This window comes from Cryptomeria japonica, chromosome 2, assembly GCF_030272615.1.
Source record: "Cryptomeria japonica chromosome 2, Sugi_1.0, whole genome shotgun sequence".
Classification (NCBI taxonomy): domain Eukaryota; kingdom Viridiplantae; phylum Streptophyta; class Pinopsida; order Cupressales; family Cupressaceae; genus Cryptomeria; species Cryptomeria japonica.
The window spans coordinates 490,623,071-490,648,412 of record NC_081406.1 but is presented as its reverse complement, the minus strand read 5'-3'; the positions used below and the strand labels follow the sequence as shown (position 1 = coordinate 490,648,412).

The following is a 25,342-nucleotide window of genomic DNA, read 5'->3' as shown; positions in this document are numbered from 1 at the left end:
TCACACCCATCAACATACTTAGTTTGAGTTCTAACCCATGCTTACTAATCTTCAATGCATCACCCAACATACTCATTTACTGATAAAGAAAACTATACCTCAAAACAAAATATGCACCAAAGCATTTAAGCTCCATATCTTTTTGTAAACTACCGTCCATACGAAATGAAAAAAAGCCTGGTGGAAAGTGAGATTGCCATCATATTTTATAGCTAATAACTCTAATCACTACCAGTCACAAGAATACTCTTGTTTTCTCTTTTATTCCCCTCCATATTTTTCATTGATTTAACAAAACAATTTTAGCTGATCTATCAACTACTAATAACAACTCTGCAACAAAATTTTACACAACCAAAAGATTCCAAATTGATGTAGTAGCATTCAAAATAGCTTGCCTGCTCACCTGATCAAGAGGCAAGTTTATTTACAATTTTAAAAGTCAACATGAGTTGTTTCATATCCACGGATTTTATGAGGACTACATCCATCCATCAGAGGAAAGTTTCAGCTCTTCTTTCCCCTCACTGAAACTGAGAGCGATCGTAATGTTATTTGCATCACATTTATCACAAGCATTTATAACCCAAAATTCAATTGTCACTATCCAAAAATTTAGTCCCTCCTCCTTTCGCTCATGTATCTCCTTATATTGGATTTGACCCACCTAGTTGTCTCCAAATTTGCACCCACCCGTTTCCATTGATTTTTCCTCCCAATCTGTGTATCAATTCAATGTATAGTAACTGTCAAGCGGCTACAAAAGCTTATAAAGAACAAATAATTATGAATTCTAAAACTAGAAAATAGTAACAAAGTTTCTTCTTACCATGTTGTGTTGAGATTATATGAAGATTGATCACAATGAAGAAAACCAATGGAAAAAGCTCTCTCCCCTGTTGTCACCTTATTACAGACTTCCATGTACTTTCTAGGCTTTGAAGTTGAGAGGGATATTGAGAATGTTAATTTAATTAATCCCTAAAACATGGATTTCACACATAATTTTATCTGACAGGTTTTAAAATAAGAAATTTTAATACTACACAGATATTTCTTTTGTTTTCAAACATAGCCTCAAAAGAATTTAGACATGGATGTATAAAATACAAAATACACATTTAATTGCTCAAAATCTTAGCCCGAGATAACATGCAAAGGAATTTTGGCCTTTTGAAACTCATCTATTTTTGCACGCCATGAGCTCATTACAAGCCATGAACATGATATTTTCAATGCCAGCGACTGGAAGTAGGTTACTGTAACTATGCAAAAATGACATAGATATCTTGGTGACCACTTTCCAGCAAACGAAAATAATGAAAATGGAGGGCCAGCTTGAGGGATTTCATTGAAATATTTTTGAAATGTTTTAGGCAGGAGAAAATTTAAAATTCAAACTGTCATTTCATCTATTTTTCTCGCCCTTTGTTTGTAACCAGAGGCATTTCAAATTTTTGGACACACGTGGCAACAAATTGTAGTCGTGCCTGTGACTGTGATTGTGAGAGCTACCAGAAAATGTTAGCCGCGTGCAAATGCTTTCCGTCAACCGCGAAATAGCAGTATGCCTCCACGTCATCAGAAGCCCGATGGTGGGTCCCAAACATGGGTCTCATGGTATCATGCGAGGGCATGTGATTTTGGAGCTTGCATCATGGAACATCATGTCATGACATAACATTTTGAAGCCAGAATAGCTACAACCCTGGAGTACATGATAGTTCCATATTACTATAAGTCACATGTAAACTCAAAAACAAATTGCCCAACGATATTAGTATATAAAACTATATGCCACATGTAAACTCGACGATGTTGTGAACTTTTTCAATGCAAATGCTAATATATGATGTTGCATTTAATGAACTCAATTCTAAAGACGAGAGGACCATTCAATTGGTGATGAATTAGTAGTGATTTAACTCTAAGTTGAGAAAAAGTTGACTTCATCCCATACAAAGGAGGAGTTTCCTATCTTATGAAATCTAAACAATAAATTAAAAAAATCCATTGCCGCCTTGGTTATTGTTAATAATGTTCAATAAGATGCTAATGGGAAAGGGACTCCCATCGTGCAAGATATTCTATTTTGTGTGGAAAATGCCAAAATGAAAAAAACGTTGATTATCAATAAATACCTACATTTTCTCTCTCTCTTAGAACCAGAGCAAAAAAGAAATTGTCGGCAGAGCATAAAAAATGGGGGGTTGAAAAATACATTGGTGGCCTGGTGGGACCCCAAATTCAGCGTGGGGATCGTCGTACATAAAGCCAAAGGTGAAAATCTGTCATTTCTATCTTCACGCGGTAAAGAAACTTCTGCTTATTGCCCGCCAGCGTTGTCAGCAATTATTTTAAGCCATTGACAGCTTTGTGGTTTGTTCCGCCTGTTTTCCTGGTAACGAGAGGGCAACCCCTCCCCCTGCCTTTCTTCCTTTGACTGCTTCATTTGTGGTGGGTATTTCTCTTCTCTGTCTTATTTATGCCCATCTGAGTTTGCTCTTGTTTCGTTGTATAATCTTCCTTCTGAATAATACTCTGTTAGATTCACAGACCCAGAAAAGAGGGCTCAAGAAAGGGCGAATCAAGGTCTGGTTTTGAAAATGCCCTCTTCAATGTTTTGGTGTTATCAGTGCGAATGTGAAGTGGCTGTGACAGCTGCCAGGGATGAGGAGAAGCTTTGCCCTCAGTGTAACTCAGGTTTTGTGGAAGAACTAGGGCACGAAAGCGTGGGGGAAGATGCTGGTGGAAGCAGCACTAGTGGTGCTGGACTTCCTCCTCCATTCCATCCTCCTCCCCATTTGATGATGAGGTGGGGAGCACGGCGCTGGATGAGGGAGCGGCGATACCGCCATGGTCCTACTCCTCCTGCTTCTCATATGCCGGCCAATCCGATGGATTTGCACATGGAAATGATGGAGACGATGAGTGCTTTCATGAGTGGCATGGATGGCCATGGCTCTGGTAGAATTGTACGCGTGAGACATGGGCACCCTTCGGATCCGATGGTGCTTGTCCGCGGTATGCCTCATGGACTCATGGATGACGAAGGGAGTGTTGATGTTTTCTACGATGACCACCACCATCACCATCACCACCACAGGAGATCTGGATTTGGAATTGGCCGGAGGCACAACCATGGTCACGCTCATATGGTTGATTACGGCCTGGATCAACTGATTCAGCATCTGGCCACCACCGGTGTCACCACCGCTGGTTTCAGCGGTAGTCAGAATGATATGACCAGATGCGGCCCTCTTCCTGCCGCTCGCAGTGCTGTGGATGCCATGCCCACTGTTAAAATTAGTCAGGTAAAGCCTTATAAGCCTTGCTTGTGTCTCAAAATTATTGTCAAATCTTTTCTTGTCTCAGTTTAATCATTTTAATTTTTTCAAGTCGATCCGGTTTGACTCCAAACTGCACGGTTGAACCCTAAGAAATCTGGTTTCCTGTCAAGTAATGTTTTGTAAACCCTCCCTGGGCTGCAGTCTTTATCCACCTCAACAGCTATGCCTTTTAAGGCCACTTTGCTTACAGGTTTATTGTTTTTCCTTAAAGCACACCCTGTCTCGCAGTTTTAATCGGAGTGTTATAATCATTCCCTGTATGACCATATTGATCTATAACCCTTGTCTGGACTGCAATTTTTATCTCATGCTGCCATATTTGATATTTATGCCTTCTCTGTGGTTTGGAGTATTCTTCAATTGCTGACATGACATGTAAGGCACAGGTGCCCATCTACCCTCTTGAATGTCATTTGTATTTGTAGTAGAACCAAAACTTGTTTCCAGTAACGATGTTTTGAAAAGTGGCCGAGTTAGAATGCTTTTGTCAGTAATATCTTATAAGATTTACTTGTCACAATTATTGCCATCAGCGCCTTGTCAGTTTTATTTGTTTCACTACTATTGTCAATGGGTAGTAAACGCACACATCCGGACATAACTTTTCCTGCAAGTTATTTCTGGATATTGATGTCTCAGAGTTGTCTGACATATGGGTAGTGATGACTGGTTGAGGGAGCCCAGTCAAACCCTTGCACGTAAGTTCCAATTTGGTATATATATTCAGCGCTTGTAAAAATGAAAATGGAAACCTGTGGACATTTTTGGACATTAATTGGTTATAAATTAAATTGTAAATAAAATCCTCAATGATGGAATTAATTTTGACTGAAACTGCACCTTTTTTCAGAAACACCTCAGCATCGACTCTCACTGTGCCGTTTGCACCGATCAGTTCGAGATTGGAGGAGAAGCAAGGGAGATGCCATGTAAGCACATATACCATGCTGACTGCATTCTACCATGGCTTGCACAGCACAATTCTTGCCCTGTTTGCCGCCACGAACTGCCGGCAGAGGAGGAAGCATATGGCCGAGGGCAGGGTGAGAATGGCATTGGCCCAACTCCTGAAGAGAATGGGGGGCTAACAATATGGGGCCTCCCTGGTGGGGGTTTTGCAGTTGGCAGATTCTCCACCCCCCGGGGTAGCAGCAGTAACACAAATGAGTCCAGCAGCTCCAGAAATTCCTCTGTAATATTTAGAAGAGGATTTGTTTCAGATTTGGGTATCAGGGCAGAGAATCAAGCTCAAGGTAGGCGAAGCAATCCTCTGTCTTTCCTGTGGCCATTTCGATCATCCAATACCAATTCAGAGTCCTCTTCTAGCAATAATAGTACCTCCAGATGGTGGTTCAGATAGTTGTGGATAAGTTTATTTCAAATCATTTATGTTTACATGTTGCAAAGAATATTTCATGGAAAATTTCATTATTTGGTTTCATTGAGGAAGAAGCAGATCAACGCCTATGAAAACATACATGGATGGATGATCCGGATTGGTCTACTGTAATTCTTATCTGTTTGACTCATCTCAAAGATGCTGTGGGGACCTGAGCCTTCCGGGTTGGTTGATTTCTCTTGGTTTTGCTCAATTAATGTTTTTTGCATTGCTGAGGTCCTTTCTTGGGTCTTTACAGCTGAAATCTTGAAATTCTACCTTCTTCCTGCAAAATGATTTAGTATATAGTTTTATTCATGTAAATAAACGTTCTGTGTTTTCTATCATAGGGCCTTATTCTGAAACTATTAAAGTAGTCGAGATTTTGCACTGTTGTGTTATCCTTTCTGTACAAGGGCACTGTTAAACTTTGTATGACAGCTTTTAGAAGTTGCATTACAAAATCGTCCATTATCTCCTGCAGGTATCCCGAGAAATTTTAGGAAATGTTTAATTGGTTTCTTAAAATTCAGCAAATTCTCAAAAGTGATTTTTAGCGAGGGTCTGGACTAGCTCTTTTTCTCACTTCACTCCTTTGGTTGAGGGTTTTCATTGTTGATTTCCAGCTTTATTATACAAGCATGTTCTTTATGTTTCTTCAATTATTAGGCAAATTAATATTCCTTCTTTTTGTTGGGTGGATTAGTTAAAGAGAAGTTCATTGAGATGTTTTTGTTTGATAATATAATAATGACCTGAAGCTTTTAATTTGATTTGACAAGAAGTTTAGTATCTACCCAAAATATAAAAATAATACTGGCTACTGTGGCCTTATTTTTTTTTTCTATTTTGTTTTTAGCTGCTAGGTGAGATTTGACGATGACATTGTCATAGGCTTATGATTCAAGTTTGACATTTGTATGCATTATTGTAGACATTTGTATGCATTATTGTAGAAAGTGTGTAGTAATATGTGGTTCAATTGTATAGGTGGATTTGCAATTATATTTGCATATGTGCATTCTTATATACATCTTACGTATTTGGCCCATCTTTGGGCAATGTAAGGGTGCAATTAATTGAACTAAAACTGTCCAGTGTAACTACAGGAGAGGAATACCCTTTTTTTTTTAAAGTAAGTCTACTGCAATAGACGTTGGTAGATACTGTTTGTAGTTTTCAAAGTAAGCTTGCATATACATCTTACGTATTTGGCCCATCTTTGGGCAATGTAAGGGTGCAATTAATTGAACTAAAACTGTCCAGTGTAACTACAATAGAGGAATACCCTATTTTTTTAAAAGTCTACTGCAATAGACGTTGGTAGATACTGTTTGTCGTTTTCAAAGTAAGCTTGCATGCTAGTATTTTGAATATTTTGTTATCAGTTGTGTACTAGAGGCAACAAATGTGGTTGCAATAAACAATTATATTTGCATATGTGCATTCTTATATACATCTTACGTATTTGACCCATGTTTGGGCAATGTAAGGGTGCAATTAATTGAACTAAAACTGTCTGTGTAACTACAATAGAGGAATACCCTTTTTTTTTAAAGTAAGACTACTGCAATAGACGTTGGTAGATACTGTTTGTATTTGTCAAAGTAAGCTTGCATATACATCTTACGTATTTGGCCCATCTTTGGGCAATGTAAGGGTGCAATTAATTGAACTAAAACTGTCCAGTGTGACTACAATGGAGGAATACCCTATTTTTCAAAGTAAGGCTACTGCAATAGACGTTGGTAGATACTGTTTGTATTTTTCAAAGTAAGGCTACTGCAATAGACGTTGGTAGATACTGTTTGTATTTTTCAAAGTAAGCTTGCATATACATCTTACGTATTTGGCCCATCTTTGGGCAATGTAAGGGTGCAATTAATTGAACTAAAACTGTCCAGTGTAACTACAATGGAGGAATACCCTATTTTTTTTTAAGTCTACTGCAATAGACGTTGGTAGATACTGTTTGTAGTTTCCAAAGTAAGCTTGCATGCTAGTATTTTGAATATTTTGTTATCAGTTGTGTACTAGAGGCAACACATGTGGTTGCAATAAACAATTTGGGAAGTGAAAGGGCGCTTAGTTTCATCACCTAAGAGCACGTTATAAAGATGTGGACTGGGCTGATATGGTAGGCACACTGAATATTTAGGAATACTTTTGGTACTTACACCTTTTGAAGCCCAGCTGTGCTGTTTAGTCATTTTCTCTTATACAAAATCATGTGTTTTTTTAAGAACATACATGGACCAACTTGTGGGTCATACCCATTCTGTAAGAGTTTGCTAGTTATCTTTGGGTACTGCTATCTATGTGGAAAAAAGAACAATAAATATATCAGATCTGTTTTTATAGCTGGAAAAAAAGCAGCTTTCTTTTCTTCTGGCCTGTGCTTAATAACCTGTTCATGATTTTTATGCATGTTTTGAGTTTTTTCAGTTTACTTATTGTTGGTGATAAGTTATTTGATGTTAAAACGTCTAAATGTGTTGTTGAACTTTGGCTGTATAATTGTAAAGAACATTTTAGGAATGTTTATTCGGTGGATTGATCTCTAATCGCTTGTCAATAAATGTATATACTGTTTGAGTTTTATCATTGCTTCCTGGATGTGTCTTGATACTTCCTGTATCTAGCGTTGTGTAGATATGTTTTGCTGAGATTGAAACAGTTCAATGATAAATCAGCTGGTAATTTAGCGTGTTGAATTGTGTTGGGTCTGCTAAGGAAAATATATTGGTGAGAAAATTGCCCGTAGAATGGTAGTAGTTCTGCATGAAATTTAAAATGGAACCCCATTCCCTCTCTCCCGTTTAACACCCCCTTCCTTTAACCCTTTCCTCTCACCGTGTCCCGTAATTTTTTGAGTGAATACTTATATTGATATTCCGTTCTAACTTTATTGGTGTCAATTGATATTCCATGTTCTTGAAAGAAATTTAACCTTATCCCCATTTAAAACTTGACTTCCTACAGTGTCCATCGTGTCAAAAGTTTTGCATACAAAGTTTAGTGCCTTAATAACAACATCCTCTGGTCCACTTACGGCTCTTTCATAAGATTTCAACTTTAATAACTTATAACGTTAACTAAATTTATTTCTATATAGGTCAATTTGATACGTTACACCTGTTATTATAAAACAATTAGACCTCTTACATTGCAATACAGATCCACCTATTTGTGGAAATTGAAATATTCAAGTCTTGTTACTCATGGTAAGGTATTTTATTAACCTCGAACTCCGAAAATCCTTTGTATCCCTTGAGGAAGTTAGTAAGATGAGCCCAACCAAAAAGGTTGTACAACCCAAGAATCAAGGCAAGGACGATAAAATGACCGTTGGAGGCCTACACCTACCAAATGATTTATGCAACTTCTTATTTTAAAGCAAATCATATTTCACCACTTGCGCTTTCCTCCAAAATGTCAAGGGCGTGCTGATACTTTGGTGCAAGCACTCAGTGTGTATGCACGATATGAACTTTTAAATAAGTTGCATGCACAGTACTAAACATGCAAGCATATAGAATGTTAATTACTGTTTTTGAACACCCACAAAATTACTGTGAAAAACGTTCATTATGAACAACGGGGAAGAGTGATATTCTTCATCCTGCAACATTATTGAGTCACACAAATGCAACGTTAATGCTTCGCCAAACTCTTAAAAGGTAATATGGTTCAATTCTTTTAATTATATGTCAAGGTTATACGCTTCAATTCTTTTAATTATAGGTCAATCACATTAACAGCATATCTCAGTAGTAAGTATGACAGCAACTCATGTTGTACCGTGTTGACTGGAATATGCTTGACGTGAATTGCAATTAGATTTCCTATCACATCTCAATCATATTGCAATTGCATATTAGGTAAGATATAACCATTCAAAATATACATGCACACTTTCATATCCACACGAAACCTTGGTACAAGTTTATTACATGTAAAGCACTATGGCCAAAGATGTGTGTGTTTAAAAGGAGGAATGTAGGCAAATGTCCCAATCGACGGCAACACACACAACCTTGCCATTAGGGTAAAACCTTGACCATCGATTTTCCTAGGCAAGTTGCACTATTATGGACACATCCTATCTAGCTAAGCACAATATGCCAAATCAATTTCTAATCCACATTTCAACATTTATCGACAGTTTATTTATTTCTTTGAGTTCAAGATAATAATAACTCTCACCTTTTCTCTTCCCCTAACATATAAGTATTGCTCAAGAACCAATGCAATCTAGATACAATCTTTTGGGTTCAGTCTGAGACAATACAATGTCAAACCTTACGTAAACGAATTTTCAAAGAACTGTTCTTATTGGTATGACCCAAATTACTAATTTACTCCCTTAAACCCCATTTATTGAGTCGTTGTAGAAGGCAAAGACAATTTAATTAAATCAAGAAAATTAGAAAACAACCTAATGTTCATGACATGGCAACTTGATCTTGCAGCTCTAGTTCCATCTTTGCACATTTTGATGAAGCATTAAAAGGTAGGAAATAATCTTTTTAATAGTATTTAATATTTATTGAAGTTATAGACATCTAGAAGATTAACTAACACACCTTTTTTATATAACAGAAAAAAAATGAACTTTTTAAGAAACTCTTACTAAGAAAAGCTTCCAAAATCTCTTATTTGTGTAGGCTTTTGTTTCAAAGCCAAGCAAACTACTACAATACCTCCCAAGAATAGTTTTCAAGTTCCCCCTAAAAAGTAACACTTACTCTACTCATTCAATGAATGCACACATTAAACTTCATTAACTTACAACTATTAATCCAAATAGATGCATGCTTTTGCATTTAAAGAACTCAAAAAGGAAATTTGGCATGGTTTTGCAATGAGAAAAAGATGACCAAAAGCAAACATGCAAATAAAAATATGAAAATAAGAGAGCTCAAAACTTGCTTGCATGCCTTAAATTGATTTAACCTCCACTTAATGCCTTTGATATTGATAAAAAGTGGGTTTTGAAAGAGCTCAAACCACCCTCAATGAAAAAATCATTGGGAAAATGAAAGGAATACCATGACATATGGGACAAGTTAAACCATCCATCAAAATGAAACACAACTAGATGGAATTATAGCTAAGTTGCCAAGCATAACAACTAAGAAAAGTCAACAAGGAATGTGGACAATGCCAAAACCTACTCTACTCAATCACACACCCTTCTTGATAGTGTGAGATTGAGAGAGATTTTGAAAGATGTTTCTTTTGCCTTTATACAACAATCCATGAAATGTAATCATCCATTTCCTTTGAGCAAGGAGAACTAGGTGGATTTCCTCCACATAGGGCTCATCTATGTGTGTTGTAGTGGTGGATAATTAAGGCAACGACTGAATGATGAACGACCACCACATGGGTAGACTGAAGCAGATTCAAAGCTACAAGCATAGTAGGTCGAGTAATCAAAGCAAGGGGGTTGAGACTTTCCAATAAGAGTTGATGGGGCATTAGGGGTGGGACTCACTAGTCATAGCAATTAACATAAGAACCAATATCCTTAGAAGACATGCCATCCTAAGGGAAACCGTTGTTTAGAGAGTTAAGAGACATTAGTCAAGTGATCTTCACAAGCATTCTACCACTACGTCATTGAATCTTTTTGCCCGTAAAGAGGACAATTAGTAGTTAGTGGCCAATAGAAAAAAGTCATTTATGTTAGAAAGGGAGGCCTTCATAATCGTTGAGTTCAGGACCTATTCCCCACCATCAAAACTATATCCCCATGAAGAGGCTTGGATATGTCAATATCCTCTAGAATGCGAGCAAACATTTAGTGCCCATGTATGAAGTGACAAAGTCAATCTTAAAGTGATCAATATAGTTGCTTATGGTTTCATAGCAAGATTCTTCCCATAATTGAAGAGAAAGATGCATAAAGACACCAAACAATAAGAATATGACTCCCGCACAAATTATTGTGAGCATGGGTGTGCATAAAGAGTAGGCACGGAAAAAAAGCCTCACAAGCATGTTTACATGAGTGGGAAAAGGTGTGAAGGAAACATGAGATGCCCATTCAAAATATTTTATAATGCTCAATTAGAATTTTATTTGGTCTTACAAAATGCTTAATTTTAGTACCATATAAATGATTAAATGAATTTCTACACAACTTATAGGGGTTTTAAAATAAAGAACAATTAGGCATCTTAGTTAATACCTTTCACAATTCATGTAGGTATTTTAATCAAACATATGATTTACATCTCTACCAACCATTGAGAAAGGTGTTGTAAACCTCACATAAAATATTTGATATCTCAAAATGGAGCATCACAGTTTGGGGGTGCAATATTTTTCTTTGTAGTGTTTTATATACAATTTTATTACACACAAAGGTAGTAAATCAAGGGGAGCCTTCTTGAGTCATCACATTTTTGCCAATTCTAACATGATTCTAAGTGGATCAATGAACACAAATTATAGGCTAGTAAATAAACCATGTGATTTAAATTCACTTTATGAAAAGGAAAGGTGGAAGGCTTTTTCTTTCATTAAGAAACATTTTTATAGCGCAGTGTTACTCATCTATTTTGATGGTTTGAAATTTTCATTTTGTACTTAGCATGCAAGAGGTAACTACTCAAGCCTCTAATAGGATGATGACAAATATCATGTGTATGGTGTGATTTCAACATGGATAAGAGAAATAGATGCCAAACTCATATTGTATCAAATGGTGGGCACAATCATGTGGTGTAGATGTGATCACATGTTGGACATGTACAATGTTGAAATTAAAGCAAAATGAAGTTGGGAGTGCCCATGTGTAGTCACACAATGATGTGTAGGTACTACATTTAAAGGGTCATGCATAGGATTGCAAGAAGCTACACTACATAGAATAATAGGTCACTAATTTGTTTGAAGAATAAGTGATGCATTTTGAGTAGAGATTCATGTATAAGTTGCATCAACATATGAGGTAGAGGTTATTGTGCTCAAATCATTTGCCCCTCTTGAAAATAATTTTTTACCATTGTGTCTATTCTTAGTGAAGGAAAATGGATACTGAGTTGTTCTAGATTGTACCATTTTGCCTGGTTTGCATACTATCAATGATGACATCATTTGTAGCTAGATTAAAGTGACTAGGATTGATGTTTGTGGGATGATGAGATTGTGTTTGTTCCAAAATTGGAAGAAAATGTGGCTTGAGAAATTGTGTTGAAGATGGGATGTAAACCCAAAACCGAAGAATGCTGTGAATAAAGGTGTTCTAACTAGTTGCATGTAAAATTGTGTAAGGACTATAACATAGTGCTTTGATCTTATGATGGGGACCACAAAATCATTCCTTATATAGGTAAAGATAGAACTTGTCCATAAAGAATGTGAAAGGTGTGAGATGCATGATGAGTGTCATGGTGCTCCTTGTATTTCTTTTGTAATTTAGGGAAATGGGGTCAACTAGTCTAAACATGCAAACTATGAATCAAACCCAACTCCATCAGTTACATTGGAGAACAAACAATTAGGCCCAACTATAGACCCTTGGGAGAGATGGGCACTTGTGGTTTGACTGTTCTCTTCTGATTTGATTGATTGGCTATGATTAGAAAATGAAAATGCAAGAACTAGGCTAGATAGAGCAAAAGTGGCAATAATTAACATAAATAGACAAATGTAGATCTAAGAATCAATTGAGATATGTACAATTGGAATGGGATGCAGAGAGAAACCTGTGTCTAAAATCTAAGCTCAAAATGGCTAGAAACTGTGGCTAGTTGTCTTGGTCTTGCTAGGTGTACAAGTGTTGAACAAGGGTCAAATTGGTCTTAGGAGTCTCCAAACTAGCTTTTGATAAAATTGCAGGTTAAAACACCTAGACTATGGTGCTAGGTGCCCTAGTCCCTACCTTTTTTGATGAAATTTGCATGGTTGCCTCTGTCTCTGTCTGCACTATCCTCCTGTACCTTCAAACTGAGTTTGGAACCTATTTCTAAGCTTGTAATTGCACAAAAAAAGAGAAAAATAGTGTTGGGATATATAGGGGCTTGCCTAAGTCAAACCCCAAGTTGGAATTGACCCTACAACAATGATGAAAATGAGAGCTTACCCATGGTAGGGTAGAGGCTAAATCTAAAATTAAATGCTTGAATGGAAAAAGCTAAATTGAAATGATTATACGTTTGATTGACAATGCAATGCTATTAGCATAATTCCTTTAAGTATTGATGCAATAAGATGATAAATCATCACAAAATCTACCATGAAAACATATTTGAAGACAACTTCTTGTAGTTTGATGCTCCTTAATCTTAGATTTGCTCTTGAAGGAATTATGAGGGCTTGAGATGAAATTGATAGACGATGAAATGAATTAGGGATGATGTCTTATATAGGGTTGCCAAGGTATTTTCATTTTTAGTTCAACTTACAATAGTCACATCCCAACTTCAAGACCAGATTTGGAAACATTAAGGTTGACACATTACTGTTGAAATTTTAGTCAAAAAGTGTCCATAATCCCGACATATAGGCTTGAATTTTAAGGGAAGCAAGATAATTGGGCCCCAATATTGGATCTATAATTTATATTAGGATTTACCCCATTTAAGTGGGGAAAAAAGTGCTTTGAAATTTAAAATGAGATAGGACCCATATAGACTTAAAATGATATAGAAGAAAGGGTAGACTTAAAGGGAACAAAGAGGAGTGTGTTGAAATTTTAAAATAGGGTAGAACTCATATTCTTGAGTTGAGGATTAATTTAGGGCAAGAAATGGTCCCAAAATACTTAACTAAATTGAGTGCTAAGGAGAACCTGGAATTGGACTCATACATAAAGGAGTACAATTTACGACACTACACTATCATAGTCATTGAAGGATTTTTTGGGCCTATTGATGAAATTTTTAGATGCATTGAATGAAGCATTATTCTTTATGTTGGCAATTGGAGGAATTGATTATGTGTTGCATTGATGTTTTGTCATTGATGGTAACACCGACTATTTTGGTTGTTTATCAGTTTTTGGTAGGTTTCGGTAGAGCGGTTGGATTATGATATTGATCCGATATGCTTTGGTTTGTGGAATTAGTTTTGATATGCCATTCATGCTATTCAGATGCGTATCACGATCAATTGGTTCAAGATTTGATGACTTAGGAGCTATCATTTGTTCTAGTAAACCTTTTAGTCATCGATAAGGGTTTTATCGACAAAGTTTTGTTGAAGATCTTTTGATGCACTTGATAAGTGGTGTTGGTGCGACTTCTAGATGGCTTTCAAGATGCTGTTGGTTATCTTGTTCGTGTTCCTGTTGATCGGTGGTGTTGCATTTAGGATTGGACCTAATGCTATCTTATTCTGCTAGGTTATGAATCAGTTTATGTAACGTGTTGGTGGATGATCTCGATGCGTTACCGGTTGGATCTATTGATTGGATTATGTTGTTTCAGTTTTAGGCCGACTTGGTTGATTATTGGATTGCGGGTTTATGTTATGAATTTATTGTATTATCTTATAGGAGGCTGACCTAACTATTTAGGTCTTGGGTTGGTATAAATATGATGTAAGATATCTTTGTAGATCATGGTTATGGTGATGGTCTATGGTTTTAGGGGTTATGCAATTATTTGTGTATGAAAAAGGTTGTAATCATATGTAGAGTTTTTGGTCGATCATAGGTGATCGAATTGGGTTGGTGAAAGAGGTTTAAGACCTCCAGTACTGAGCTTAACCAAAACTGTACTCAAGCATAGGAGATGCTATTCTTGCAGTTCACTCTTCTTTCTGGAGTGTGGTCTGGATTTATTTTGTAGTCAGTGAGGCTCCTTTTGTGATGAGAAGTATGCTCTAGGATGTTGGCCTTCTTGCATGTGCATGCCCCTCTTTTTGTAATCACATACTTACTGCAGAAGAATTATCTGACTGTGGGTAGGCTTCCCACTGTGGTTTTCTCCTTACCGAGTTTTCCACGTACAAATACTGGTGTTATCTTTTGTGGATGGTTGGTAAATGTTCTGTGGTTTATATTTGTGCTTAACTATTATATCTTCTATTCCGGTATTTGGTTTATGTATTCCAGTAATAAGGTTTTAATCCTTAAAGTTCTATAATCTGTCGACAACTGATTCACCCCCCCTCTCAGTTGTCCATCGGTTATCTGATCTGTCTAACAATTGGTATCAGAGTCTGGTCCTCTTTGCAGAAGCTTAATCACTTGAGGAAGATCCTATGACATCTAATAGTTCAAGTTCATCAAGTTCATCTACAATTTTATTTCGGAGAGAAGTTCCTAGGCTTGATGGAATAAATTACAGAGTATGGAAGATTCAGATTGAGACTAATTGGCGATGTCTTGGCAAGGAGATTTGGGAGATCACTAAAGGAGGATATACACCTCATAATCTGACATATGGCAATCCTCCTCCGACAGGCTTGGATAAAGACATTGAAAATGATTGTAGAGCTAGAGAAGCCCTTTTGTGTGCATTGTTCGATCAACAAGTTATGGGGCTGATTGACAAATCAACTACAAAGGCTAAATGGGATAAATTGGAGACTCTGAATGAAGCTGACCCTACTGTTAAAATTGCTAAACTTGATGGTTACCTGATGAGATATGAGAACCTGAAGATGGAAGAAGATGAAAGGATTAGTGATTTTATGGAGAGAGATAATCAAATTGTTTTGGGAATTCAGTGCTGTGGTGGATCTCTTAGAGAAGATGAAATAGTTTCTAAAGTATTGAAAGTTTTGCCAATGACTTACAAGATGAAGGCTACTGCAATTAATGAGTTGAGAACAATGACAAAAACCTCTGTTAATAGGGATACCTTGTTGGGAAGTTATTTGCTTTTGAGTTTGAGGAATTTGGTCCTTCTGCAGTTGCAAAATCTGAACCTGCTTTTCATGCATCTATATCGTCTACCGACAAGAGTGATTGGAAAGCCTTATATGCTAAGGAACTGGAGGAAATGAAGAAAGAAGATGAAGAGTTTGAGCAACTTGAAGCCCTATTTGCTAGAAGAGTACCTAAAGGTTCAACATGAAGTAAGTATGAAGGAAAATCACCTTTTAAATGTTTTGCATGTAATAAGATAGGTCATTTTGCATCTAGATGTCCTGGAAGGAATTCAAGATTTGAGGAAAGAACTAGAAGATCTTTTAGGCCTAACCATGATTACCAAAACAAGCATAAGTATAGGAGGAACAAAGACAAATCATTCTACTATGCAGATGAGGAAGGTGTGACTGATTCTGATGATGAACCGACACAAGATTCAGCTAGTGGATCCGACAATGGAAAGGAATGGGTATTCTTGGCTATCAAGGAAGATGATCTGGTACCTGAAGAAAAGTCCCTTGCTGCTAAAATTTAAGACAAGGATGAATGGGTGATAGACAATCGATGTTCACATCATATGACTGGAGATAAAAGGAAGTTTCTATCTTTGCAAGAATTTGGTGGCAGTCTGGTTAGATTTGGAGATGACAAAGCATGCATGATCAAGGGAAGAGGAACTATATCATTGGATGGTAAGCATGATATTGATAATGTTTATTATGTTGAAGGTTTAAGGCATAACCTTTTGAGTGTAGGACAGTTGGTGGATAAGGGATTTCAGTTATAGTTCAAGGATGGAAAATGCAAGATTATCAACAGATCTGGATTGGAGATTGCAACTGGTACTCAGACTAAAGGTAACATCTTTCATTTGAACTCCAGTGAGAAGACATGTTTGATTGCACAAATTGATGAGAGTTGGCTATGGCATAAGAGGTTGTGTAATGTGAATTTTGATTGCATTGCAAAGATCAGTTCTACTAAGACAGTTAGAGATATACCTAAGATTGTAAAGCCCTATAATCCGGTATGTAAGGAATGTCAGATGAGAAAACAAATCAGAACTTCTTTTAAGAGTATACAAGACAAATCTAATGATGTTCTTGATCTTATTCATACTGATTTGTGTTGTCTTGCTAGAATCAAAATTTTTTCAGGGTGATAGATATTTTATGCTAATCATTAATGACTATTTTAAAATGATGTGGGTTACTTTTCTAAGGGAGAAATTTGAAGCATTTGAAAAGTTTAAGATCTTTAAATCTAAAGTTGAGATAGAGACATGATTGAAGATTAAATGCTTAAGGTCTGATCAGGGTGGAGAATTCACATCCGGTGAATTTAACAGTTATTGTTAAAAGAATTGGATAAAAAGACAGTTATCTGCACCCCCGACACCTCAGCAGAATGGTATTGTGGAAATGGAGAACATAACTATCTTGGATGCGGCTAGAACTATGATGATGGAAGCTAATCCACCTCATATTTATTGGAGAGAAGCTGTGAGCACGATGGTATACACATTCAATAAGTTCATATCAAAGGAGACATCGGTAAGACACCTTATGAGTTATGGTTTGGTTATACACCTACAATTAAGTATTTCAGAATCTTTGGTAGTAAATGATATATCAAAAGAGATGATTCCATTTGAAAGTTTGATCCTAGATGTGATGAAGGGATATTTCTTGGTTATTATAATGAAAGCAAAGCATATAGATGTTATAACAAAATATTGCAGAGAATTGTGGAGAGCACTAATGTCAAAGTGGATGAGCTGAACATAAGTCAAATAAGAACTTATGAGAGAGAACCGACAGTGGAGATGATCATAACTGAACCGGTAGCGCCTACACCAAAACAAAATGTTGAATTAGTTACTCCGACAGTATCAAAAAATTCAACAGTAACTAAAGATCAGAGCAAAGGAACAGAAAATCAAAAGACTCCTAAGTATGTTAGGTTAAATCATTCAGAAGATCAGATCATTGGAGACAAGAATAAAGGAGTAATGACAAGAAGAAGGTTGGCAACCGATGAGGTATGTTTAATTTCTCAAATTGAACTGACATCAGTAATTGAAAAATGTAAAGATGAATGTTGGATGAAAGCCATGCAAGAGGAATTAGATTAGATAGAAAAGAATAATACATGGACTTTAGTTCCCCGACCTAAAAAAAAGAATATTATTGGGACTAAATGGATTTTTAGGAATAAATTGAATGAAGATGGACAAGTTGTGAGGAATAAGGCTAGATTGGTTTGTAAAAGATATTCTCAGAAGGAAGGAATTGATTATGATGAGACTTTTGCTTCAGTAGCTAGGATTGAAGTTGTGAGATTATTTCTTGCTTATGCTGCCCATAATAACTGCAAGGTTTATCAGATGAATGTTAAGTGTGCATTTGGGAATGGAGATCCTGAAGAGGAAGTTTACATTGAGAAGCTTGATGGATTTTTACTTTCAGATGACAATAACATGGTTTGTAGGTTAAGGAAAACTTTATATGGATTGAAACAAGCCCGTAGAGCTTGGTATGCAAGATTGGATAAATATCTTTTGAAGCGTGCTTTCACTAAAGGTAATGCTGACAGTAATTTATATTATAAGATCACTGATGATGACATATTGATTGCTGAAGTCTTTGTTGATGATATCATTTTTGGAGGTGAGGATAAGTTATGTATGGAATTCTTTGATAATATGAAGAATGAATTTGAGATGTCTATGATTGGGGAGATGAAATTTTTCTTAGGTTTGCAGATTACTCAGACTGACAAAGGTATTTTCATCTGTAAAACTAAGTATGCTAGGAGGGAGTTGCTGAAGAAATTTGGTATGGAAAATTCTAAACCAGTTGGTACTCCTATGGTTACAAGTGAGAAATCGACTAAGATAGATGCATCAACACTGGTAAATCCTACAAGGTACAAGTCTATGATTGGAGGTTTGTTATATCTGACTCAGACTAGACTAGATATAATGAATGCAGTTTGTATTGTATCAAGATATCAGAGTGATCCTAGAGAGAATCATGAGAGCACGGTGAAAAGGATTTTCAGGTATTTGCAAGGAACAATTGAATATGATTTGTGGTATCCTAAAGATGATGGTTTTACACTATGTGCATAGATATATGTAGATTGGGCTGGAGATGTTGATGACCAGAAGAGCACATCCGATGGAGCTTTCTTTCTTGGAAAGAAACTTGTTTCATGGATCAACAAGAAACAATCATGTACCTCTTTATCTACTGCTGAAGCTGAGTATGTTGCTGCTGCTACTAAGTGTACACAAGTTCTATGGATGAAGCAAATGTTGAAGGATATAAGGGTGGATTGTAATGAACCAGTAGTTATTCATTGTGATAAATTTGCTGCTATTGACATATCAAAGAATCTAGTATTTCATTCTAAGACAAAGCACATATCTATCAAGTATAATTATTTAAAGGAGAAAGTGGAAGAAAATGAAGTCAGACTTGTTTATGTGAACACTGAAGAGTAGATTGTGGATATCTTCACTAAACCCTTGCCTAAGGAATCATTTGAGTACTTTAGAGATAGATTGGGGGTTTCTACCCCTCCGGTAGAGAGCTGAGTGATGTTGATTGGCATCAATCCGGTATGCATTATAAGAGATACTATTCATTCCAGATTGATGTTTTGGTGCTACTACTTAGGGGGAGTAGTCAGCTGTGTGGTTTAGTGGATTTATGATTTTTCTTTGATGTTTATGTTAGATTTTTGGTATTGATGTCAAAGGGGAGAGATCAGAGCTTAATAGGGATATCATTCACATGGGGAGTTTGTTAACTTCATTGTAATATCATCTTATGGGAGATTGTTGGCTGTCTTCCTTTGGGGGAGACTTGTCTGGCATTTCTTGGCACTTGGATGTTTTTCGCATCTAGTGTTGCCATCAATGCCAAAGGGGGAGATTGTTGGCAATTGGAGAAATTGATTATGTGTTGCATTGATGTTTTGTCATTGATGGCAACACTGGCTATTTTGGTTGTTTACTGGTTTCCGATAGAGCGGTTGGATTATGATATTGATCTGGTATGCTCCGGTATGGTTTGATTTGTGGAATTGGTTTGGATTTGTCATTCATGCTATTTAGATGTGTATCACAATTAGTTGGTTCAGGATTTGATGACTCAGGAGCTATCATTTGTTCTAGTAAGCCTTTTGGTCATCGGTAAGGGCTTTACCGACAGAGCTTTGTTGAAGATCTTTTGATGCACTTGATAAGTGGTGTTGGTGAGGCTTCTAGATGGCTTTCAGGATGCTATTGGTTATCTTGTTCGTGTTCCTGTTGATCGGTGGTGTTGCATTTAGGACCAGACCTAAGGCTATCTTATTCTGCTAGGTTATGAACCAATTTATGTAACATGTTGGTGGATGATCCTGATGCGTTACCGGTTGGATCTATTTATTGGATTATGTTGTTTTAGACTTAGGCCGAATTGGTTGATCATTGGATTGCGAGTTTATGTTATGCATTTATTGTATTATCTTTTAGGAGGTTGACCTAACTGTTTAGGTCCCAGGTTGGTATAAATATGAGTAAGATATCTTTGTAGATCATGGTTATGGTGACGGTCTATGGTTTTAGGGTTGTGCAATTATCTGTGTGTGAATAAGGTTGTAATCATATGTAGAGGTTTTGGTTGATCATAGGTGATTGAATTGGGTTGATGAAAGAGGTTTAAGACCTCCAGTATTGAGCTTAACCAAAACTGTACTCGGGCATAGGAGATGCTAATCTTGCAGTTCACTCTTCTTTTCGGATTGTAGTCTGGATTTATTTTGTAGTCAGTGAGGCTCCTTTTGTGACGAGCAATGGGCTCTAGGCTGTTGGCCTTCCTGCATGAGCAGACCCCTCTTTTTGTAATCACATACTTATTGCAGAAGTATTATCTAACCGTGGGTAGTCTTCCCACCGTGGTTTTTCCCTTTACCGGGGTTTCCACGTACAAATCTTGGTGTTACCTTTTGTGGGTGGTTGGTAAATGTTTTGTGGTTTATATTTGTGCTTTAACTGTTATATCTGCTATTTCGGTAATAAGGTTTTAATGCTTAAATTTCTATAATTTGTCGACAACTGATTCACTACCCCCCTCTCAGTTGTCCACCAATTATCTGAGCTGTCTAACACTTTATCCATGCTTCCTTTTCTTATATATGTGTCTTTATTATTGAGGGAGAATAGTATAAGATGCCAATAAGTGCCATTGTTTGGACACTATGACATTTCTAAAAATATTTTGTCCTAAAATTTTGTAATGTGCTCTATTATAGACACATTGAACATAGATTAAGTTATCTCATTTGTGTGGGTGTGGGTTTTTATGAAAGTGCAAGAGGTGTACTTATGTGTGATTGGTAATCATTGTCTATATATTAGTTTGATGATGGAAGACTATTCAATGGTCCAATTGTATGTCCAACATGGTCTAGATATTTTTCTAAATGTGCTAACAAATATTGGGTCATGGTTAGACATAATGGATGTTAGAAGCCCAAAATGGATCCAAAATTGGTTGGAGAAAACACATGTGGTTTCTATCTTTGTGATAGTCTTTTCGTAAGCAACCATGAAAGCCCACATTTATTGACTCCAATGGGTACTAAGAAATCAAGTTAAAAGAGTGTAGTCCTAAAGTTTATTCAAATATACTATAATGCAACATGGTATGTAATATTTGGTGTGGTGCTCATTTTTTTTGCACATGTGAAGCCAATACAAATAATATTTTATATTGGTAAGTAAGAAATCAAGTTAAAAGAGTGTAGTCCTAAAGTTTATTCAAATATACTATAATACAACATGGTATGCAATATTTGACGTGGTGCTCAATTTTGTTGCACATGTGAAGCTAGTACAAATTATATGGGTACTGAGAAATCAAGTTAAAAGAGTGTAGTCCTAAAGTTAATTCAAATATACTATAATGCAACATGGTATATAATATTTTATGTGTTGCTCAATTTTGTTGCACATGTGAAGCTAGTACAAATTCACTAAGAAAACCCACATTTATTGACTCCCATGGGTTCTAAGAAATCAAGTTAAAAGAGTGTAGTCCTAAAGTTTATTCAAATATACTATAATGCAACATGGTATGTAATATTTGATGTGATGCTCAATTTTGTTGCACATGTGAAGCTAGTACAAATTAATTTTTATATTGGTAAGTTTTTTTTTTGATGTCAAAATGACCTATAATCTTGGAGTAATATGGTTCCCCAGTCAAGCATTGGTAAGTTTTACCCAAGGGAACACATACTTGTTTAAGATTGTATAACATCCCATTGAACATTTGCAAGTCCCATAAGGGAATAATTCACATGAAAAATTTAAAGAGTAGTGGAAAATCCTTACCTATAGCTTCGTTGGCATAGTTCTAATATAATGACTAGCACTTAGGCTAAAGAAAAAATAAGGCAATCTATAACTTTGTTAACATGTCCCTTATATTTGATTACTCTATAGAAGTATTATAATTTATTCATCTTATGTGTTATTTATTTTCTATTTTTCTCTTTATATGTCAAAATTGAAGTAGTTGATCAAAGTGAATGATTTTCCTTACTAAGAATATAATTGCATTGCTTGAATATTTGAAAATGGTGTAAATTTTCTTTACATAGGTACAAAAGTCACCTAATATCACTAAATTTATATGAGTGATAAGTAAGTAATGCCCATGCTAGAGTAGAACTACATTGAGTGCATATTTAAATGCATCTATCTATAATTCAAAGGTATGTGTTATATCTAGCATTCCCAAGATTGCAATAAAACAAAGGTATTTTTAAAAGTTCATCAAAGGTACATCAATACATATAAGCGCATATGGATGTTACCTCAATGTGCTTTTACCCCTTGGTACACATAATTTAGTTGAGGGGATAAGTAATATGTGAAAATCCAAGAGGAAATCTTTAGTAGAATTTGGTGAGACCAAGAAAATTACACAATTCTATGATATTGTATCAAGTTAGATTGTTCTATACTACTTTAATTCTCTAGAGATCCATGAATTCTAGATTTTGTGTTGGTGTGGGGTTTCCAAAACTTGTGTTACATCAAATCATATTGAACACAAGGATGCCATATAAGTAAAATATAATAAAATAATTAATAAATTTCACAACACATATTCATGAGACACATGCATGTTGTAAAGGTATTGGTTAGATTGAAAAAGGCAATTGGCCATTTGTAGTCCTTCCCATTTTTTAAATGTTGTTTTCCAAATGTATTTCAAATATACTAGAACCTAAATATATATGGACTTGAGATCTAATTTTGTGAATTATTTCATCTCAAGAGCTATTATAGAAGGTCATCAATGCATGGTAATACATATATATTCTTTACTATGATCTTTAATCAATTACACATAATCAATGCAAATCCACAAAGTGAAGTCCTTTGGTGCAAGTATGATTGGACTATCTCAAGGAGATAAACATAGCCTATTCTTACCTTAATCAACCAAACCTTGAATCTAGCACTAATTATGACCATTCTCCCAAGTGGATCTTTGGTAAAGGGAGCTATTAAGGAGGATAATTAGGAAATAAATCAATTTTATGTTGCATTGAGTAGTGTTTGGTACTCCAATGATTGATAAAAATTCATTATATTGGTGTAGTATGGTGTCAAGTTGATATTGTAATGAATTGAGCATGTGACTGTTAGGATAACCGGTGAACAACTGAGAGGTGGGGGGGGGTGGAGGAGGTGAATTAGTTGTTAACAAATTATGTGAATTAAAGCACTTAAAACCTTTTACCGGAATAACTAATTAAGCATTAAAGCATAATTGAAAACCAGAGAATCAATACCATGCAACCATAACACATAACACCATGATTTGTACGTGGAAAACTAGGTAAAGGGAAAAACCACCGTGGGAAAACCTACCCATAGTCAAATGATACTTCTGCATAAAGTATGTGATTACACTAGGGGTCTGCACATGCAGGAAGGCACATTGCCTAAAGCGCACCGATCATCACAATGGAGTCTCATTGACTACAGAAGAGGCCAACCACCTCAAAATATTTGGACAACAATCCAGAAAGAAGAACTGCTAGTGATAGTGTCAAACATGCCAGATTATAGTTCCGATTAAGCTCAATACCAAAGGTCTAAAACCTCTTACATAAACCCAACTCGATCACCTATGATCAACCAAATCCTCTACAGAAATGATTATTACATTATTCACTTCTTTCCCATGATCTACAATGAGATATTACATATATTTATACCAACTCGGGACCTAACCAATTAGGTTGGCCACCCGAATGATAATTCAATAGATCCATTACATAATCCTGAAATAAAATCATAAAACATGGCGGCCTAAGGCCATAAAAACATCATCCAATCAATGAAACATCCTGGAAGCGCATAAGAGGATCCACCAACATGTTACATGAAATCCAGTCCATAACCTAGATAGCACCATACCTAAATTAGATCCACACATGCCAAAGAAATGACACCAATCAGTCGAGGCACAAACACAATCACCATCACCATCAGCATCCTGAATCCCTTCTAGAAGTTGCACCAACACCACTTATGCATTACATGAAAGATCTTCAATAAAGCTTTGCTGATGAAACCCTTACCAGACCTACAAAGTAGACTTACTAGAACATAAGATAGCATCCGATCATCAAGTCAATACAAATTGATTGAAACATGCTTCAGAAGCATATGAACCATCCATACAAACTTATTCCATCATCCAGATCATACTGATGACAATCAGTTGATAATCTTCCCAATCCAATCCTTCTACCGAAAGCCGATAAACAACCATAACAACTAGTGTTGACATCAATGACAAAACATCAATGCAACACATAATCAATTCTATCATATGGCCAATAATGATAAAGCATTATGAGATTATTTTTAATTAGTTTAGTGGGGGATCTACACAAACCATTACAAGAATAAAATTATAAGGAAACATAATAAATTTATTTAACATTATTGCACTAAAACCAAATACATTCTAGAGTGAGAGGCCATTTCTCTAATTTTAAAGTATAATTTTCCAACATGAATTCACAACATTATATATTTTTTGCTATTGATGTTTTGCAGCCCCCTATGACCCTCTTCCATCCTTCTGCTGTCTCCAGTGTTGTTGACCTTGCTCGAGCATTTCCTGGTCTGTGGTTGCTCGTAGGCACAAGGGGAAATCTTCTCCCATGCCCCATACCCCCCCTCATGGGGGTTTGGGTGGCCCGTCCCCCCCTTGAGTGGGGTTTGTTCCCTAGTTGGTTAGGTTCTCGTGTTTGTTCCTTTCCACCTTTGGGTTGTGGTTCTCTTCCAACATCATCTCTCTTGATGTTGCTTTTTGTTAAGGGTTAGCACCCTAGTTAATGCTACTTTTTTAATAAAAACATCATATATTTACACTATGCGCTCCTTAGTCATAAACAAAGGTTTAACCTAGAAAAATGTCACAAACCTATGAGGGTATAATGTTACAAATAACCATGTCATTCATAGGTTAAACAACATAGTTAAAAGTACATTATTAGATTGCATTTCTTCTCATTTTAGCCATCTTAAAGAGTATCGAGTTGCATGTGAATTGGTAGATGATTGTATTCTTTAGCTAGTATTATATATGATGATGTGTGCAAGATATTTATTGGCACATCACTTCATGTGGAAAAGGGTCATCTTACTTTTGTAGTGTATTTTAGATTGCTGTACTAAAAGATTATACCTCTTCATTA

At 36.1% G+C, this 25,342-nt stretch overlaps 1 protein-coding gene across 2 annotated transcripts; it reads left to right on the top strand.

Moving 5' to 3' along the window:
• The first annotated feature begins 2,226 nt into the window (after positions 1–2,226).
• Positions 2,227–5,207, top strand: LOC131873645 (probable E3 ubiquitin-protein ligase RHC1A). 2 transcript variants are annotated; one of them, XM_059216666.1, is made up of 3 exons: positions 2,227–2,457; positions 2,557–3,314; positions 4,201–5,207. In XM_059216666.1, the coding sequence occupies exons 2-3, from the start codon at positions 2,607–2,609 to the stop codon at positions 4,708–4,710; spliced, it is 1,218 nt and encodes a 405-aa protein (XP_059072649.1). In that variant the 5' UTR covers positions 2,227–2,457; positions 2,557–2,606; the 3' UTR covers positions 4,711–5,207. The 2 variants fall into 2 exon arrangements, with proteins under 2 accessions (XP_059072649.1, XP_059072650.1); XM_059216667.1 differs by having other exon boundaries at positions 2,549–3,314.
• The last annotated feature ends 20,135 nt before the right edge of the window (positions 5,208–25,342 follow it).